The sequence below is a fragment of the Leucoraja erinacea genome, chromosome 9 (assembly GCF_028641065.1).
Source record: "Leucoraja erinacea ecotype New England chromosome 9, Leri_hhj_1, whole genome shotgun sequence".
Taxonomy (NCBI): domain Eukaryota; kingdom Metazoa; phylum Chordata; class Chondrichthyes; order Rajiformes; family Rajidae; genus Leucoraja; species Leucoraja erinaceus.
In genome coordinates, this window is record NC_073385.1 from 10,256,609 (window position 1) to 10,277,454 (window position 20,846).

The following is a 20,846-nucleotide window of genomic DNA, read 5'->3' on the forward strand; positions in this document are numbered from 1 at the left end:
ACCTATACCCGGCCACTGACACTCTCCTCCGCCTAGCGGAGCTGGTCCTTACCCTCAATAACTTCTCGTTTTACATCTGCTCCCAGGATGAGGCGTTCCACACCAGGGCATCTGAAATGTCCTCATTCTTCAGGGAAAGGGGGTTCCCCTCCTCCACCATAGATGAGGCTTGCACCAGTGTCTTCCATACCCAGCAACACTGCTCTCTCTCCCCATCCCCCACACTCGCAACAAGGGCAGAGTACCCCTAGTCCTCACGTTTCACCCCACCAGCCGTCACATACAACGATACATATCCTCGGTCAGTTTCGCCACCTCCAACTTGACCCCACCACTCGCCACATCTTCCCATCTCCCCCCATGTCTGCCTTCCGCAAAGACCGCTCCCTCCGTAACTCCCTTGTCAATTCTTCCCTTCCCTCCCGTACCACCCCCTCCCCGGGCACTTTCCCTTGCAACCGCAAAAGATGCAACACTTGTCCCTTTACCTCCCCCCTCGACTCCATTCAAGGACCCAAGCCATCGTTCCAGGTGCGACAGAGGTTCACCTGCTTCTCCTCCAACCTCATTTATTGCATCCGCTGCTCAAGATGTCAGCTGATCTACATCGGTGAGACCAAGCGGAGGCTTGGCGATCGTTTCGCCGAACACCTCCGCTCGGTCTGCAATAACCAACCTGACCTCTCGGTGGCTCAGCACTTCAACTCCCCCTCCCATTCCGTATCCGACTGGAAATTGGAGGAACAGCACCTCATATTCCGCTTGGGAAGTCTGTATCCTGGGGGCATGAACATTGAATTCTCCCAATTTTGTTAGCCCTTGCTGTCTCCTCCCCTTCCTCAGCCCTCGGGCTGTCTCCTCCCATCCCTCAGCCTTCGGGCTCCTCCTCCTTTTTCCTTTCTTCTCCCCCCCCCCCCCCCCCCCCTCATAAGTCTGAAGAAGGGTTTTGGCGCGAAACGTTGCCTATTTCCTTCGCTCCATAGATGCTGCTGCACCCGCTGAGTTTCTCCAGCATTTTTGTGTGCCTTTGATTTTCCAGCATCTGCATTTCCTTCTTAAACAAAATTCTTAAGGGGTTGGACAGGCTAGATGCAGAAAGATTGTTCCCGATGTTGGGGAAGCCCAGAACAAGGGGTCACATTTTAAGGATAAGGGGAAGTCTTTTAGGACCGAGATGAGAAAAACATTATCACACAGAGAGTAGGTATGTTACAAAACCTACCTGAATCGTCATTGGGAATCTGCCCACAGCCAGGTCCGCGATTTTGGCGCTGTTTGGAGGGGGCGGGTTTAAAACGCGATTTTTACTAGGCTGTACTAATCGCAGATGTTCAGCCTAGTAAATCATTAACGAAAAATCGCTGCAAGACCCGGTCGCAAAAGGTATTATTAGTTTTATAGGCCTCGATAATATAGTTATAATAATTTTTAAATTACTGTCTCATTCCGCAACCTCTCGCAGCCCCAGGGTTTTATAAAGCAAACAATTAAAGGTATGTACCTTATTTTTACATTAAATGGGGCATATATATAACCCTATATATCAAGTTATCTATAGCGAGTAGTTCATTTTGGGCTCTTTATATCCCGCAGTATTTTTCTCGGCATTTGAGGGCACTAATCCAGCGCGATGTCAACGTTCTAAACCAGCGCGTTCACATGAACCCACTAGAAAGCCGATTTAAATGGGCATTTATTTACAGCAATTGAACACTAAATTCCTTCCATTTGGCCTATAAATTAATGTAAATTAGATATAAAAATCATGTTATATTGTGAATTATTAGTGAATAATCTTTGGACACATTGGCTATTTAAAAATGTTAATCTTTCCTTAAGTAATGGGCTTTTGACTATGCAAGATCACAGCTTTTTTGTAATGTCCATTGAAAATCAATAGGGAACAAGATGCTAATTTCCGAGTATGAAAATGGCCTTAACTTTTTTAATACTTGAGATATGAAAGTGAATTTGGTGTCAAATTAAACTTATTGTTATGCTTTATCTGATGGGATAAATTGCAGACTTGATTTTTAAAATCTCAAAATTTTGTAACATTGCTACAGAGAGTGGTGAATCTCTGGAATTCTCTGCCACAGAAGGTAGTTGATGCCAGTTCATTGGCTATATTTAAGAGGGAGTTAGATGTGGCCCTTGTGGCTAAGGGGATCAGGGGGTATGGAGAGAAGGCAGGTACGGGATATACTGAGTTGGATGATCAGCCATGATCAGGCTCGAAGGGCAGAATGGCCTACTCCTGCACCTATTTTCTATGTTTCTAACCTCTGACACCTGTACTAATCAAGAATCTATCTATCTCTGCCATAAAAATATCCACTGACCTGGTCTCCATAGCCTTCTGTGGCAAAGAATTCCACAGATTCACATACCTCTGTCTAAAGAGCTCACCAGGATGTCCCAACCAAGATATCTCTAAACTCACGGTAATTTTTCACCTCAGGATTAAACTTGACCTCGGCTGAACCTTTCCATCGCGGTGTCTTATCCCAGGGCAGAACCTCAGTAGAAGGTGGGGACAACTGGAAGAGCTAATCTGAACATCTCTACCAAGTTATTTCCATGCATTCTAAACTCAGGGTCATTTTTTCACCTCAGGAGTAAACTTGAGCTCGGCTGAACCTTTCCACCGTGGTGTCTGTGAACCCAGGGTAGAACCTCACGAGGAAGGAGCCGCCATCTTAGCGGGAAGGCGGGAAGCTCGCGCCGCGCGGCCGCTTCAAACGGTGGCCAACGGTCGGCGGCGGTGGACAGGGCGGCGGGTTGTCTTCTTGTGCATCGCTAACGGCGGACCAAAAAGCCGCTCGGAGTCACCGTGCAATTAGACGGTAAATACCACCATACCAACCGCGGCGTCGGGGCCTTCAACCCCCCTCGACTCGCCATTGCAACCGCGTCCGCCTCCCGTCCCGCTCACCTTTATCTGTCCAATAGACACAAAATTGCTGGAGCAACTCAGCGGGATAGGCAGCATCTCTGGGTGGGCAACGCTTCAGGTCGAGACCCTTCAGACTGAGACTATCATTCCTTATCTAGAGATGTTGCCTGACCCGCTGAGTTGCTCCAGCATTTTGAATCTCTCTTCGGTATAAACCAGCATCTGTAGTTCCATCCTACACATTTTATCTTAATCTTCCCCTATCTCAAACCTCCGTCTTCTACTTCGTATTGAACTCCCTCTGCGTTGTTTTATTTTGCTTCTTTCCTAATTCTCAGGTTCCGCTCGTGTGCTTAGAACTATATCCCGTAATATTTCCGATTCGCCTCCTCATCATTGTTTCCTCAAATCATTTTTTTTAATTGCAACGAACCTACGCTCTTATTTTGTGAGACCCCAAGTCTTGCACCAGTTGGCTTTTGTTACACAGATTTACATCCACTGCTTTATCACACCTATTGAACAGTTACCAACCCCCCCCCCCCCCCCCCCCCCCCATAATAATAATCTAAAGAAGGGTTTCGGCCCGAAACGTTGCCTATTGCCTTCGCCCCATAGATGCTGCTGCACCCGCTGAGTTTCTCCAACTTTTTTGTGTACCCCCCATAATAAGCACGTGTGCTGCTGTTAATTTCAAAGTTGTCCTTAAGCATGTTTATTTCTGGCAGGAACAGTTGTGTTTGTTTGCTTGTGACATTGCTCCAGTGAAACATTGTATGCCAGAAAACGTCAATGCCGTGCATAAAAGCAGCTGGGTTTCTCTTAAAGTAGCAATGTTACAAAATTTTGAGATTTTAAAAATCGAGTCTGCAATTTATCCATCAGATAAAGCATAACAATAAGTTTAATTTGACACCTAATTCACTTTCATATCTTCAGTATTAAAAAAGTTATGGCCATTTTCATACTCGGAAATTAGCATTTTGTTCCCTATTGATTTTCCATTGGCTTAACACAAAAGCTGTGAAAGAGGACAGTGAAATGGCCATAACTTTCTTAAAAATTAAGAGAACTGAAAGAAATTTTCAGTTATTACTAGACTAAGTGGGCCCATGTTCACACAGGAGGGCTGGTCCCCCGACGCAATATTCCACCTCTCCACCAATTCCAATATTGGTGGCCAGTGGGGGGAGGATATCTGGAGTGCTGGTATGGGTTCTTGGGGTGGCAGTTCAGTCCCTCAAGCCTGATCTGCTGGCAGCTCACTCACGGCTGGTGGGCTGGCAGTTGACTCATGACTATTCCTTGAAATTCCATTTTAAGCAGGGTGCAAGGCCACCAAATTCAAGTGCAGTTTCTTACCACTTCAATCAGGGTGCAAGGCCACCAAATTCAAGTGCAGTTTCATACCAGTTCAAACTGGATCCAAGGCCACCAAATTCAAGTGCAGTTTCATACCACTTTCATAGAAACATAGAAACATAGAAATTAGGTGCAGGAGTAGGCCATTCGGCCCTTCGAGCCTGCACCGCCATTCAATATGATCATGGCTGATCATCCAACTCAGTATCCCGTACCTGCCTTCTCTCCATACCCCCTGATCCCCTTAGCCACAAGGGCCACATCTAACTCCCTCTTAAATATAGCCAATGAACTGGCCTCAACTACCCTCTGTGGCAGAGAGTTCCAGAGATTCACCACTCTCTGCGTGAAAAAAGTTCTTCTCATCTCGGTTTTAAAGGATTTCCCCTTTATCCCTAAGCTGTGACCCCTTGTCCTGGACTTCCCTAACATCGGGAACAATCTTCCTGCATCTAGCCTGTCCAACCCCTTAAGAATTTTGTAAGTTTCTATAAGATCCCCTCTCAATCTTCTAAATTCTAGAGAGTATAAACCAAGTCTATCCAGTCTTTCTTCATAAGACAGTCCTGACATCCCAGGAATCAGTCTGGTGAACCGTCTCTGCACTCCCTCTATGGCAATAATGTCCTTCCTCAGATTTGGAGACCAAAACTGTACGCAATACTCCAGGTGTGGTCTCACCAAGACCCTGTACAACTGCATAGCAGGGTGCAAGGCCACCAAATTATTATGGGGGGTTTTTGGTAACTGGTCAACGGAGGATGCCATCAACAAAGCTCTACATTCTGCACTGACACATTTGGAGCGCACTGGCTCATATGTGAGGATGTTATTTGTAGATTTTAGTTCTGCATTTAATACCATCATCCCCAGCAGAATGGTGGACAAACTGTCTGATCTGGGTGTTAATGCAAACACATGCAGATGGATTAAAGACTTCTTAACAGACCGCCCACAGACTGTCAGGATGGGGTCCAATTACTCCCCAGTCCTGACGCTCAGCACAGGAGCGCCACAAGGTTGTGTGCTGAGTCCCATCTTGTATACAATATACACTTATGACTGTACACCACCACACAGTACAATCAGGATCATCAGGTTTGCGGACGACACGACTGTGGTGGGACTGATAAACAACAACAATGAATCTGCCTACAGAGATGAAGTCCAAAAACTGACTGTCTGGTGTACGAAAAACAACCTGGTACTCAACCCATCAAAGACAAAAAAAAAGGTTGTTGACTTCAGGGGGAAGAGGAGAGAGGAACCCGCTCCTTTACACATCAAAAGAGACATGGTGGAGAGAGTCACTGGTTTTAAGTTCCTGGGAATAAACATCTCCCAGGACCTCAAATGGCAAATGAACACCGTCACTCTCGTGAAGAAGTCACAGCAGCGGCTGTATTTCCTGAGGTCTCTGCGGAGAGCAAACGTCTCACAGCCGCTGCTGCTGGCCTTCTACCGATGCGCCGTGGAAAGTATCCTCTCCTATGGCATCCTGGTGTGGTTTGCTAGCTGCACTGTGGCTGAGAGGAGGGCGCTGCAGAGAGTTATAAAAACTGCACAGAGCATTACAAACACTCAACTGCCCTCCTTGGATGATTATATATAGGGCCCGATGCTTGCGCAGGGCCACAAACATCAAGCAGGACACACCGCACCCTGCCAACCACCTTTTCACTCTGCTACCCTCTGGGAGGCGATTCAGGTCTCTAAAAAATAGTTTCTACCCATGTGCGATAAAATAACTTAATTCCAACAGAGAACACTGGGGAAGCAAAATGTAATTCCAAGAAATGCAACATTCTTTTAAAATTATTTTTAAATACATTTATTATTTTTACTAATAAGTGTACATATGTGTCAATGGTTGTCGTGTTTGTATTTTTTAACCGGAGGAGATGCAATGGAATTTCGTTGCACAGTATTGTGCAATGACAATAAACGTATTCATTCATTCAAGTGCAGTTTCATACCACTTCAAGCAAGATGCAAGGCCGCCAAATTCAAATGCAGTTTCATTCCACTTCAAGAAGGGTGCAAGGCCACCAAATTTGTGCAGTTTCATTCATTTCAAGCAGGGTGCAAGGCCACCTAATTCAAATGCAGCTTCATACCATTTCATGCAGGGTGAAACCACCATAAAACCAGACAAAACACCAAACTCACAATTCAGTAGACATTCAGCGTGTTCAGTTGATTCACAGCTCAGACAGAGTCGTGACCTCTCCCTTCCCCATCATGCAGAGACTGAGCCACACCCACACTTCCGGGTTTCATAACCCCTCCCCCTCTCACCGGAAAAGGTGTGACTTTCATGGCATGATTGACAGGAGAGAGATTCTCAGCATTTTTTAAACACTAATAACACTTTTATTTTTCATTGATGGGAAGAATTCTCTGCACCCGCTCAGCGGAGGGGGACTGAGTAAGATGGCCAAAACTCACAGCCGTAAGTGGTAGCGTTTTATCTAAAATCAATATAGGGTGCTAACAGGAAGTAAGTGCATTTGCAGTAGTGCCTTTTAACTTCAAGCCAAAGCACCCAAGCCGCCATTGGCAGTAAGTAGAGCCTTTCAACTTCAAACCAAAGCACCCAAGCCACCATTTGCAGTAAATAGTGCCTTTCAACTTCAAGCCAAAGCACCCAAGCCACCATTTGCAGTAAATAGTGCCTTTCAACTTCAAGCCAAAGCACCCAAGCCACCATTTGCAGTAAGTAGTGCCTTTCAACTTCAAGCCAAAGCACCCAAGCCACCATTTGCAGTAAGTAGTGCCTTTCAACTTCAAGCCAAAGCTCCCAAGCCACCATTTGCAGTAAGTAGTGCCTTTCAACTTCAAGCCAAAGCACCCAAGCCACCATTTGCAGTAAGTAATGCCTTTCAACTTAAAGCCAAAGTACCCAAGCCACCATTTGCAGTAAGTAGTGCCTTTCAACCTCAAGCCAAAGCACCCAAGCCGCCATTTGCAGTAAGTAGTGCCTTTCAACTTCAAGCCAAAGCACCCATGCCACCATTTGCAGTAAGTAGTGCCTTTCAACTTCAAGCCAAAGCTCCCAAGCCACCATTTGCAGTAAGTAGTGCCTTTCAACTTCAAGCCAAAGCACCCAAGCCACCATTTGCAGTAAGTAGTGCCTTTCAACTTCAAGCCAAAGCTCCCAAGCCACCATTTGCGGTAAGTAGTGCCTTTCAACTTCAAACCAAAGCTCCCAAGCCACCATTTGCAGTAAGTAGTGCCTTTCAACCAAAGCCAAAGCACCCAAACAACCATTTGCAGGCAGTGCCTTTTTACTTCAAACAAAATATATTTTCATTTTCAAACCACATTAAGGGGACTCACAGTTGTGTAGACATGTGTTCAATGTTATTCAGAGCTCAGAGAGACGTGACCCTTGGCATCATGTCTCTTGCAGAGACGGAGTGAGGCACACCACTTCCTGATTTTATAGTCCCTCCCTATCCCTCCAGCAAGGGCAGCAGAGAGAATAGTGTCTTTCAACTTCATGCCACCATTTGCAGTAAGTAGTGCCTTTCAACTTCAAGCCAAAGCACCCAAGCCACCATTTGCAGGAAGTAGTGCCTTTCAACTTCAAGCAAAGCTCCCAAGCCACCATTTGCAGTAAGTAGTGCCTTTCAACTTCAAGCTAAAGCACCCAAGCCACCATTTGCAGTAAGTAGTGACTTTCAACTTCAAGCCAAAGCACGCAAGCCACCATTTGCAGTAAGTAGTGCCTTTCAACTTCATGCTACCATTTGCAGTAAGTAGTGCCTTTCAACTTCGAGCCAAAGCTCCCAAGCCACCATTTGCAGTAAGTAGTGCCTTTCAACTTCAAGCCAAAGCACCCAAACAACCATTTGAAGGCAGTGCCTTTTTACTTCAAACAAACCAGATTTTCATTTTCAAACCACTTTAAATGGCTCACAGTTGTGCAGACATTTGTTCAGTGTTATTCAGAGCTCAGAGAGATGTGACCCTTGGCTTCATCCATCTTGCAGAGACTGAGTGAGGCACACCACTTCCTGGTTTTATAGTCCCTCCCCCTCCCTCCAGCATGGGGAGCAGAGAGAATGGTGATTTAAAAAAAACCCATTAATATCTCTCTGATTTGTCATCGATGGGAAATATCCTCCGCACCCGTAAGGCGGAGGGGCGCTCTGAGCGAGGTGGCTAAAAATAACGGCCGTAGGTGGTGGCGTTCTGTCGGAAATCGCAGCACAGTGGGCCAAAAGCGGTCAAGATCAGAGTTTTAGTAATATAGATAGATTGAAGCATTCTGAAACAAATATGAAACAATCTTATGTACACAAAAATGCTGGAGAAACTCAACGGGTGCAGCAGCATCTATGGGGCGAAGGAAGAAGGTAACGTTTCGGGCCGAAACCCTTCTTCAGAAACAATCTTACTTGGATGACCTGAAATTAAAGCATATAATAGTAAGATTAAACGAGAACTTACCAGTTTGAAGTTTGATCATTATTTTATGAGGAGTACGTTGAGGGAATACGTGAAGAACCCCGCCAGGACGCATGCGTGTCATTCTTCAAAGCAGCGGTGTGGAATCACAGATAACTGTAATGACTAAACATAGTAAGATTAGAGAACAAGATACCAGTTGAGTATATGATCAAGGGTGGGAGCGGAGGGCACCTATTCCCTCAACGTACTCCTCATAAAATAATGATCAAACTTCGAATTGGTAAGTTCTCGTTTAATGTTACTATTTTACTTCGGAGTCACGTGAGTGACTACGTGAAGATTTTAAAGCTCTGATTCCATGCCGTGGAAACGAGTCCATGCATCACATCTGCCTTGATTATGGGGAGAATAGTGTTAACATTATTAGACATCAATACGATATTGAAAAAACAACGATAAATTTATTAACACCAAATTATAGCCACTATTTATGGGGTAAAATTATATCACAGAACTTAAAATTATTTCTGCAAATGTTCCAGGTTCAATTACTGGTTTGTTATAAAATCGTTGGAAAGTTTTCTCCGTTGACCATCCTGCTGTCTTGAGGATTTGGTCCATAGGAAAATCCAACTTCATAGCTGCCGATGTAGCTGCAGCCCTGGTGGAGTGAGAATTTTAAAATCTTAGTGTCTACTCCAGCCTTTATTAGGACCTGTTTTAGCCATCTCGAGATGGTCTGGACTGTCACTTTTTTGTGTGGTTGTTTGTAGCTGATTAAAAGTGCCATTTCTTTGCCTCTGATGATCTTAGTATACTCCATATATAATAGCAAGTGTGTTACAATACAGAGTCGATCATCTGCGGGTAGGCCCTGAATTCTATTTTTAGGCCTGCTGACCCCTGTCTGTTCTGTTTGACTAATTTATTGATGTGAAAAGTTAAATTTCCAGATGAAGTAGTCATGTTGTCCAGCCTTAGTTTCTGTAACGACTGGACCCTTTGTGCCGTGACCAAGGCCAAGGATGGTGACTGTTTTCATAGTCAGTTTCTGTAGGGACAGAGCTGTAGCTGGAGACCAGTTTCTTAACATGGTCAGTACAATGCTCACGTCCCATATTTGGGAGTACCTGGTTCTTGGGGGGATTAACATTAAAAATGCCCCTCATGAGTTTAGTTACTAGGGGGGTGTCCCAACAGAATGCCGCTCTGTTCCTTTCCACAGGTATGTTGACAGAGCACTTCTGGCGCAGTTGATGGCACTATAACTGAGCCCCTCGTCGTAATGGAGGCTTGCCAGGAATTCCAGAACAGACGGGATGTTCATAGATCTGAGGGTGATGTTGTTGTTGTGACAGTTAATTTCCCATTTCTTGATGTACACCAAGTACTGTTTTTTGGTGGACTGTCTGTGGGCCGCTGAAATAATATCCACCGTTCGGTCCGTCAGTCCCAGGTGTAGTAGAGGTGCTTTCAAACTCTACAAATTAATAGGTTTATATAATTATGAAATGGGTGACTTTCCCTTGTTACAGGATGAACCAGTAAATTAGGTCTATGATGGATGGTGATGCATGGTTCTAATACCATGTCGAGTATCACCGGGAACCATGGTTGAGTAGGCCAATTGGGTACTATCAAAATACCAGACGCAGAGTCTTGCTGTATTTTCCTTAATACCCGACTGATGAGGCAGAAAGGAGGGAATGCATAAATAAACAATTTCCCCCAATGCAGCGAAAATGCATCTGTTGCCGCTGCCCCAGGGTCTGGTTCCCATGAAACATAGTTCGATAACTGGTGATTGAGCCTGGATGCGAATAGATCGATATCTGGTGTTCCATACCGTGCTGTAATTTCAGCAAATACATTTTTATCCAACATCCATTCGGTGTTTTCATTGAATTTGCGTGACCTGGTGTCTGCCACTAAATTTAGTTTACCTGGTAAGTAGGTAGCTGATATCCAAATATCTCTCTGGATACACCATTGCCAAATTGTGTTGGCCTGATTGTCACATGATGTCGATTTGTTTCCACCCATATGGTTGATATATGCTACCACGGTGGTGTTGTCAATTTGTAGTCTAACATGTTGGTGATATAACCCAGAACAATATGACTTAAGGCCATGGAATGCACTTAACATTTCCAGGTAGTTTATGCCCAGTGTTTGTAATAATGATGCCTCCTGTGCATTCCATCTCCCTCCACAGCTGGAGATGGAATTGGTAGCACCCCAACCAAGTGCACTGGCATCAGTTTGTAGTACCATAGACGTGTTGCTGATAATGATTGGATTGGACCAATGCCTAATGTTATCTTTCCACCATTTTAGTTCCATTATGGCCTCTGTTGGTAGCTTCATTGGTCTGTCAAAATGACCACCATTAATTTTGAGTGCTCGTATTTTAGCCCTCTGTAAATTTTGATAATGTAAAGGTCCGAATTGTGTGGCTGGAAATGCAGCCACTATTTTGCCAATTATTCTTGCTACCAGTCTGATGGATGGTTTAGTGATGTCAATGATTTTGCTGCAAGCCTCTATTAAGGCTGTAACCTTTTCTTTCGGCAAAGTCACTGACATGTGAACTGAGTTAATGGTGAATCCCAGATAATCCATTGTGGTTTAAGGCGTTAATTTAGATTTAACTGGATGGATGATAAACCCCAGTTTTTCAAATAATTGTTTTGTGGCTGTTACCGTTTGTTTAGCCAATTCCAAAGTTTTGCCCACAATAAGTATGTCATCTAGATATGCCATTACCATGTGTTTTTGTTTCCGCAGAAATGCTAGGCTGGTTTCAAAATTTTTGTGAACAGCCTGGGGGCTGATGTTAGCCCATTAGGTAGTGCCCTGTACTTCCAGTGCTGACCCATCCAGTTGAATTTTAAATAACATCTGTGGTCACCTCTTATGGGTACTGTATAATAAGCATCTTTTAAATCGATGCTTGCCATGTAGTAACCTTTGGAAATCAATTGCTTAGCAGTAACAAATGTTTCCATCTTGAAATGAATATATTGTACTAAAGTATTCAAATTAGTCAAATCTATGATTCAAAGTATTCAAAGGTTTTTATTAGTCACATTCACATACACCGAGGTGTAATGAAGTGAAATGCTTTTTGCCATTTTGCAGCACACAAAAAAAGAATACAGACATAACACCAATGAGAGTCTTAAACACAAAGAACATCCCCCCACAATGGCTCCCACCATGAGGGAAGGCACAAAGTCCAGTTCCCAAACCCAGTTCACCCATAGTCGGGCCTATTGAGGCTTCCACAGTTGCCTCTACGGAGGCCCGATGTTCCTGGCCGTTCTCGCCGGGTGGTGGTGCTCCGGCGTCGGGAGAGTCCTCACAGCGGCATGGGAACCCTGGAACGGCTGCCTCCGTACTGGAGGCCGCGGCTTCCGAAGCCGACAAGGCCGCGCCGGATGGAACTCCACAACTGGTGATCTCGTCGCGAGATCCCAGGCTCCCGGTGTAAAGTTCGGCGCCGCCGCCCGCAGCTGGCCGCTCCACAGTCCCGCAGCTCCGCGATGTTGTTCCCGGCGGTCTCAGCTCACCGGAGCTTCAGCGCGGCGACCCAGGCAAGGCATCGCCCGCTCCACGATAGCGCTCCAGCGCTGTGCCGCCGCCGAAGCTGAGGTTCTGGGCGGTCCGCGACAGGAAACGCTGCTCCAGGCCCGCTGGTAGGCCGCGAGGACGGGTCGAAGCTGCAGCCCGGAGAAAAGCTGCCTCTCCGACCAGGTAGGCCCTGAAAGGCAGTTTCCCCCTTCCCCCCACCCCCCACACAAAAAAGTCTAGACCTCAAAACAAAACACTTTAACTAACTAAAGATAAAAATAAAACGGTGAAAAGGCAGACAACTGATGATGCGGCAACCATCATCTTTCTTGTTTTGATAAAGATATTGGACATGAATTCCTGTGATTCGTGTTGGGTTTTCTCAATTACTCCTTTTTTATAAAGCCGCTGTAGTTCAGCGTGTGCTTTTGATTTTTCTTTGCCTGTAAGCACGAACATTCGGTTCGGTACATGCTGAGCTGGAGGGTTATGTTTTTGTATAAATTCTATGGTATAACCCTGGATACTGCTTAAAATATAAGTGTCGGTAGTTAACATATTCCATGCATCCAGATAGAAGTGTAATCTCCCACCAACCTCCATGCTCCCTTCAATTCATAAGGAACCAGACCCACCTACCTCCATGGTTACCAGTGGTAGGTTTTTTACTATTTCGGTATCCTCCATGGACGTTGAGGCGCCGGTGTCTGGGTCTGTAGTTGGGTCGGTGTTGGGGGTTTGCGCATTTTCCAGGAAGGCCGGTCTGGGCAATGGCCTAAAAAAGACCGATGTTGAGTGTACCTGGCCTTCGAGCTTTCACCAGTTTGTCTTGTCCGACTGGTGGGTGCGTAGTGGTGCTGTTTCTGGCCGAAGTAGTTTTTAGACGTTGCTTTAATGAGCCCCAGGGTTTTAGCCTCTTCGTCAAGTTCTTTTACCTGTTTGGATAAGTCACCTCCAAATAGTAATATTGGTGGTTTGGAGGTTCCAGGTTTGCACAGGCCTGCAAATTTGGGGTCTAAAGCCGGTTGGATAGCACTCTTCCTAATACTATTTAACTTGTATTGGGAGTTGCAAAATAAAGCCAGTGCATCCTGGTGATCTTGTGTCATGTCTTTTTCGTTTATTGTGTGGGCGAAAGCCGTAATTCCCGCTGTTAGGACTTTCAGAACTTTCTGTAGTTTCATGTCCCTGGCTCTGATTGATGCTCCGACATGTTTCCAAATACACTGGTTGACACTGTGAACATTCAGTGATTTGCAGTTCCCTGGTGGTAAGTGTCTTGCTGTGGTGTCCAATAATGCCTGTCCTTGTAGCTGATTGAATGAAATGTAGTCGATACTTGGAGCTATTTTAGGTTCCAGGTTTTGGCCAGTTTGGTCAGGTTGAATGAACTGGGACACCATATCCAATAGGTTTTCTTGCACCCCATGCACACTAGGAGTATGTTCTGCACACTCCTCTTCAGGGTCAGCCCAGAATTGACCCCCCGTACTCCGCTCTGATGAGGGAGAAGCACTGTGCAGCCCTACAAGAGGTACTGCTGTAGGACTTACTAGCTGCCCACTGTGACTAGTCTCCATCTCCCGGAGCCTGCCACTTTGGAGTATTTGCTCCAACAGCCGCTCCAACTGGCTCCAATGCTCTCGGGCACTGGCCACTCGCGGCTGCTCCTGTTCCTCAAGCCGCTCCAACCGGCTCCAATGCTCTCGGGCACTGGCCGCTCGCGGCTGCTCCTGTTCCTCAAGCCGCTCCAACCGGCTCCAATGCTCTCGGGCACTGGCCGCTCGCGGCTGCTCCTCAAGCCGCTCCAACCGGCCCCAATGCTCACGGGCACTGGCCGCTCGCGGCTGTTCAAAGTCGGACTCATCGGAGTCAACGACTCTGTCAGTTTTTTGCTTCGCTTTACCGACCGGCCGCGGTGTTGATTTGGCCGGTGCGGGGGCGAAGTCGGGCACAGCTGTCCCCATTATGGGAGATTGGTGTGCCGTTGGCTGCTGCTGGCTGCCCGCAACTCCGCGGTTCTCCCCCGCCAGCTTTTTCGCAGCCTTCTTGTTTTTCTTGGATCTGTCCATGCCTCCACCTGTGATAAAGTAAGTGGAAAGAACGCAGAGTCTCCTTACCTGCTGTTCCCGGCTTTTAAATTCTGCCGCTAAGGGGAACGTTGTTCCCCTTGCTGTGACTCGTTGCAATGCGTGTAGCGATATGACACGTATGCATCCTGGCGGGGTTCTTCACGTAGTCACTCACGTGACTCTGAAGTAAAATTAGTTAGTTACCCAATTGTAGCTAATTCCAAACTTCAATTACTAGATCTAAACATCTATCCATTTCTTAAGAAAAGATTATCATTTTTAAATAGCCTAAGTGTCTAAATAACATTCACAAAGAATTCACAATAAAACATGATTTTTAAATCTCATTGACATTAATTTATAAGCGAAATGGAAGGAATTTAGTGTTCAATTGCGGTAAATTAATGGCCATTTAAATCAGCTTTCGAGTGGGATCCTGTGGAACTCTGTGGCACGCGCTAGTTTAGAACGGTCCCATTGGGGTAGATTTGTACCCCCATATGCCCAGAAAAATACTGCGGGATTTAATGGGGCCCCAAATTAGCTACTCGCAACATTAAACTTTGTATAAAGGGATCTTAAGAAACCCTTTTTAATGTAAAAATAAGCAACCTACCTTCCGTTGTCCGCTGTATGAGATCCGCCCCGTTGTCGGCGGTCGCGGATTTAGAGGATAATTTTTAACTTACTATAACAACTAAATTAACCATTATAGTTTAAAAATAGCTCCAGCGAACCAACGTCCCAGCGATTTTTCGTCAGCAACTAAGTAGGCTGAACAACCTCGATTTTTGAATAGCCTAGGGAAAATCGCGTTTTAAACCCGCCTCCTCAACGGCACCAAAATCATGCACACGGGCTGGGACAGATCTGCAGCGACGGTGAAGGTAGGTTTTGCAACATACCTACTTAAAGGTGAGATGCACGTGCATGGGGATTAATTTCAAAAGCTTCGTCGACAACTGTTCATTAAGAAATGCAAGAAAGTTTTCAGGCACTTCATTAAACCAATACACATTGATGCAAGAATTAGAGTGGAGAGAAATGTTGGAGAGAACTCAGAAGGGATTCAACAGCCACATCACTCATCTACCTGTAAGCTTTATCAATTAGGACTCTTTCCTACCACTCATCTACTATAACTATCCCTTGATACTCTTGGCATTGCCGAAAATTTTATGCACACCCGTATAATTAACTGTGACAGCCACAGAATCACCCCTGTGACTTTCATTAAAATTCTTCCCTTATTCTTACAGAGGGTGCATAATGTGAGACACCTGAAGGAGATAAGTAGACCTCCAGGGAACAGACAGTATTGGGCAATGAGCAGAAAGGGCTATGATGAAAGCATAGCCAGCGTCATTGATGATGAGAATTTATGCATATCCAATCATCTTGCTCTCACCTTCCTTCTCCCACAACCTTATCTGATTGTAAAGCCAAGGAAGATGCAATCATGCAGTTCTTTCTCCTCTCCCTTCACCAAAATTTAATCTTTGATTGTTTCTCATCATAAACATTTTTAAACTGGCATCTTTGCAGGTAGTGGAGGAAGAGGAAGAGGAAGAAGAAAATTAAAAATGATGAGGTTTATCTATTCAGCCTCATATGTGTAAGCAAACTGAGCAAATCAGAAGATAGAATCAGCATCTGGTGGGCGAGAAGGGAAGGGGAAAAAGGAGAATATCGGTGGCAGCTTGCTGCAGTGTGATATCACACCATAGTGTTGTCGTAAGGATCTTAGATAAAGACTGGTTTGCCAAGAAAAGGAGTCGGAATAAACAACCTGGCCCTACGAGTTTGTTTTATGTTCATCAAGCTCATCATTGATTGTTTACGTACTGCCATTTTCCAGCACCAGCACCACATCACCAGAAATCTTATCAATCTTATCAATCTCCTTTTTGAATGAGCTTTTTCTCTGGCGAACAGAATTCCAAAGGTTAATTCCACTTTGAGTGAAGAGTATTTTCTTCATCACAATCTTGGAAGGATTTCGTCTTAGTTTCAAAGTTTTCCCCTCCTTCTATACTCCTTGTTCAAGTGAAACATCCTCCCTGCAACCAAACTGCCAAACCTTTTAAGTGTTTCACATGCTTTAATGTATTATGATCTCAATATTCTAGACTTTAAAGAATGCAGAACGAGTGTACCCAGTCCTTGTATGACAACTTACTGGAGTCACTCCCTTGGTGGTGTGTACAGTAAAACTCCAATAATTCCCTGACTGATTGTTCGGAAATCCCAGCGGTTTGGCATGTGGCTCACTGAGTTCACTTTTCCAGACTTCCTTTAAACACACCAGCCCTTCCCCCAAATGCAATTGCAATATGACTTCCTTCAAATTGTCTCATTACAGCGGGCCAACTTACCACTTGGCATCCAAGTCCCGTCCAGCTTAAAACCGGCCGCAGGATCTTCCATTACCGGCGGGGGCTTCAACATCGGGAACCTTGATCGTCTTCACACGGCAATTTGACCACAGGGCGATGAAAGATCACGCGGCCGATGAAAGGCCCCGTGAACGGGCCAATTCAAACTCCACTCTATGATCTTTGCTCCACCAGGATATCTCCCTCCTCCAATCACCGCGCTCTATCCTCAGTCTCACCCCCCTACTTCCGTCTCTGACCGACAACTCCCTCCTCCAATCATCGCGCTGCTTCATCATACCCCCCCCCCCCCCCCCCCCCACTGCTGCTGCTGACCGACGTCTCTTTCATCAAGTTGGCGCCCTTAATCATCAGTCCCACCCCCATTGACTTGCCGAAACCGGAGATTTTTAACGGATTTTCTTTTCACCGAATTTCAAAATCCAGATTACAAAACATGGGGCGGGGTTGTCCCCCACCTCTCAAAACATGGAGGGGATGTGTGTGTGTGTGTGTGTGCCCCCGCCGGGATTTACGCTCATTGCATGAAGTACAGAGGATTCTTACAGCTGTCTGCCACAGGGAGCTCAAGTCAAGTGAACTCGCCATGTTCTCCCCCCCTAACGGCAAAATACTTGCTCCCTGAAGTGCAGTCTCAATTCCATCCATCTAGATGCACAGTGACATAACCTTCACCATGCAAAAACTTCAATAGAAATGTAGGAAGAAGGCAGCATCAATCACAAAATATGGACTTTCACAAACTCACTAATGTTTTTCACTACCAACTGCATGAGATTGTGGAGCACCCTCAATTTATGTTTTTAAATTAGGATTATTATTATTCATGTATAAATTACTGCTGCTTTGAAAAATAACATTGTTCATTTATTCTTGTAGCATTTATGTATTTCAGAAACGTCAGCATGGACTGGATGTCGTCGATTGCAATAATCATCTTCATACTTTGTAATTTACTTCAGTTTCTGAATTTTACAGGTAGTGTATATATCTGGTTCTTTTTCTGTGCGCTTTGTTGCAGTTTTTTCTACATGTGTATAATGCTTAAAGTGTTGAAAACGGAAACCTTCAATAAAGTATGCTGTGGTAAACAAAGTTTGATACGTGGCCTAACATAATTTCCTCAATGGTCAACGATTCTTTATTATCACATGTACAGATGTACAGTGATCTTTTTTTTTGTATTCAGTTCAGTAAAGTATTCCCATATCTAAGCTCATGACAATTTCCATCCAATGCACATCTAATACAAATTGCATATTTTATGAGCAATTTTTTTAATACCCGTCATTGGGTGAACTTAGCTGTCTGATACACACAACAAGACAAAAGTGCTAAGAGCTGTGTGCAATGTTTAATTCCTGACCAAGGCAGCAAAAAAAAAACTGCTCTTGAATTATGTCAACATCTATTTTTGCCACATGAGGTGGCCCTTACTACTAATGCATATTTTAATATCTCTTACAAAAAAGATGTTGCCTCTGAGAGTATAGCATTCTCTGAGCACTGCTGAATCATTAATCTAAAGAATATGGGTGACTTGAATTCAAGACTTATGACTGAGGTAATTATCAACACCGAGCCAGGGGCTCATGCAGTTTTCAAAGATCCACCCAAACATAATCACTTGCAAAGCCTTCCAATTAATCATGTGCATTTTTTCTATAGATCATAAAAACATTCAGAATGTGTAACACTGATTGAGAAATTGTTTGCATTACACTGTATTTTTGTTTATTGCTGCCTGTCTAAGAATTGAAATATGTCTAGAGTGGAATGTGATTTTGAGCATTATGCAAGTGAAACATCATTTTCATAGAGTGAGTTGATCATCAAGACTGAGCCTCACCAAAAATGGTTGCGATCACATCGAATGGGCTCTCAATTGTCCTTCAATTATCATTCTTGCATCCATTTTTCTTTTGCACACTGCAAGGGCAGGAAAGAATCACTGCACAGCATTCCAATAACTGTTTGGTCAGAAAAAAACACAAAGTGCTGGAGTAACTCAACAGGTCAGGCAGCATCTCTGGAGAACATGGACAGGTAACGCTTTGGGTTGGAACCCTTCTACAGGTTGATTGTAGTGGTGGGGAGGGAGAAAGCTGGAAGAGAGGTGTGAGTGGGGAAAAGTTGGGAAAGTGATAGGTGGATATAGGGGAGTGGGGATTTTGATTGGCAGATGATTGGACGAAGGCCAGATATGAAAAGACAAAAAGTGTAAGATAAGCATAAAAGACGTGCAAGTTGTGAAGCCAGAAGAAGGAAGAAAGGTGGGAGGGGATTCCTCAGCTAAGCCATTTAGCCAGTATTGCTCAAGATCCACTGATGTCCTACTGCACTTTGCTACAAAGGCAAAATATTGCAATTGTAGATCCATGTAGTCGGGTGTTTATAATTTTTAGTCCAATTGGAAACTTGGAGAGGGGTGAAGCCAGCGATTGAGGCCTGTGCAAATTGGAGATCTTGACATTTAAAAAGTGGCTCTTCACCAGAGTAAGAAGTGTTGCTGGAGGAGATAAGTAGAAAGTAGGAAAATCCGGAAAATTATTGCAGAGGGGACTGCAATCAGGAGGTGGGTCAGGTCTGGAAGTAATTAATAATAATAAACTTTATTTCGGACTCAAGGTCCAGACAAGGGACAACATAGAAATATAGAAAATAGGTGCAGTAGGAGGCCATTCGGCCCTTCGAGCCAGCACTGCCATTTATTGTGATCATGGCTGATCGTCCCCGATCAATAACCCATGCCTGCCTTCCCCCCCATATCTCTTAAATCCATCCAGTGACTTGACCTTCACTGCCCTCTGTGGCAGGGAATTCCATGAATTCACAACTCTCTGGGTGAATTTTTTTTTCTCACCTGTCTGAAATGACCTCCCCTTTATTCTAAGACCGTGGCCCCTGGTTCTGGACTCTCCCAACATTGGGAACATTTTTCCTGCATCTAGCTTGTCCAGTCCTATTATAATTGTATATGTTTCTATAAGATTCCCCCTCATCCTTCTAAACTCCAGTGAATACAAGCCTAGTATTTTTAATCTTTCCTTGTATGACAGTCCCGCCATCCCAGGGATCAATCTCGTGAACCTATGCTGCACTGCCTCAATCACAAGGATGTCCTTCCTCAAATTAGGAGACCAAAACTGTACACAATACTCCAGATGTGGTCTCACCAGACCCCTATACAACTGCAGAAGAACCTCTTTACTCCTATACTGAAATCCTCTTGTTATGAAGGCCATTAGCTTTCTTCACTGCCTGCTGTACCTGTAAGCCAACTTTCAGTGACTGGTGTAGAAGGACGCCCAGATCTCGCTGCACCTCCCCTTTACCTAACCTAACCCCATTGAGATAATAATCTGCCTCCTTGTTTTTGCCGCCAAAGTGGATACCTCACATTTATATTATACTGCATCTGCCACGCATCTGCCCACTCACTCAACCTATCCTGGTCATCCTGGAACCTCCTAACATCCTCTTCACAGTTCACACTGCCACCCAGTTTTGTGTCATCCGCAAACTTGCTAGTGTTGCTCCTAATTCCCTCTTCCAAATCATTAATATATATGGTAAACAGTTGCGGCTCCAACACCGAGCCTTGCGGCACTCCACTCACCACTGCCTGCCATTCTGAAAAGGACCCGTTCACTCCTACTCTTTGCTTCCGGTCTGCCAATCAATTTTCTATCCATGTCAAAATCCTACCCCCAATACCATGTGCTCTAATTTTAGTCACCAGTCTCCCGTACAGGACCTTATCAAAGGCTTTCTGAAAGTCAATACTATTTCTCGCCTAATGAAAATTTCTTTCAGTTCCTCCACCTCCTTAGATCTGTCCTCCAGTACATCGGGGAGATTTTTTGTGTCTTCCTTAGTGAAGACAGATCCGAAGTACCTATTCAACTCTTCTGCCATTTCCTTGTTGCCCATAATAATTTCACCCGTATGTGCCTTCAAGAGACCCACATTTGACTTTGCTACTCTTTTTCCTTAACATATCTAAAGAAACTTTTACTGTCCTTCTTTATATTCCTGGCCAGCTTCCCTTCGTACTTCATCTTTTCAGCCCGTATTGCCCGTTTTATTTCCTTCTGTTGTCCTATGAAAGTTTCCCAATCCTCTGGCTTC

General features: G+C 44.8%; 1 protein-coding gene across 1 annotated transcript in view; it reads left to right on the forward strand.

The window, feature by feature from the left end:
* Positions 1 to 2,741: 2,741 nt before the first annotated feature.
* The window catches only part of LOC129700582 (cation channel sperm-associated auxiliary subunit beta-like), a 127,296-nt gene continuing 109,191 nt past the window's right edge, over positions 2,742 to 20,846 (forward strand). The window contains exons 1-2 of the mRNA XM_055641199.1: positions 2,742 to 2,846; positions 17,611 to 17,693. Coding sequence (XP_055497174.1) covers positions 17,621 to 17,693 — 73 coding nt within the window. The 5' untranslated portion in view covers positions 2,742 to 2,846; positions 17,611 to 17,620. The remainder of the gene's footprint in view (positions 2,847 to 17,610; positions 17,694 to 20,846) is intronic.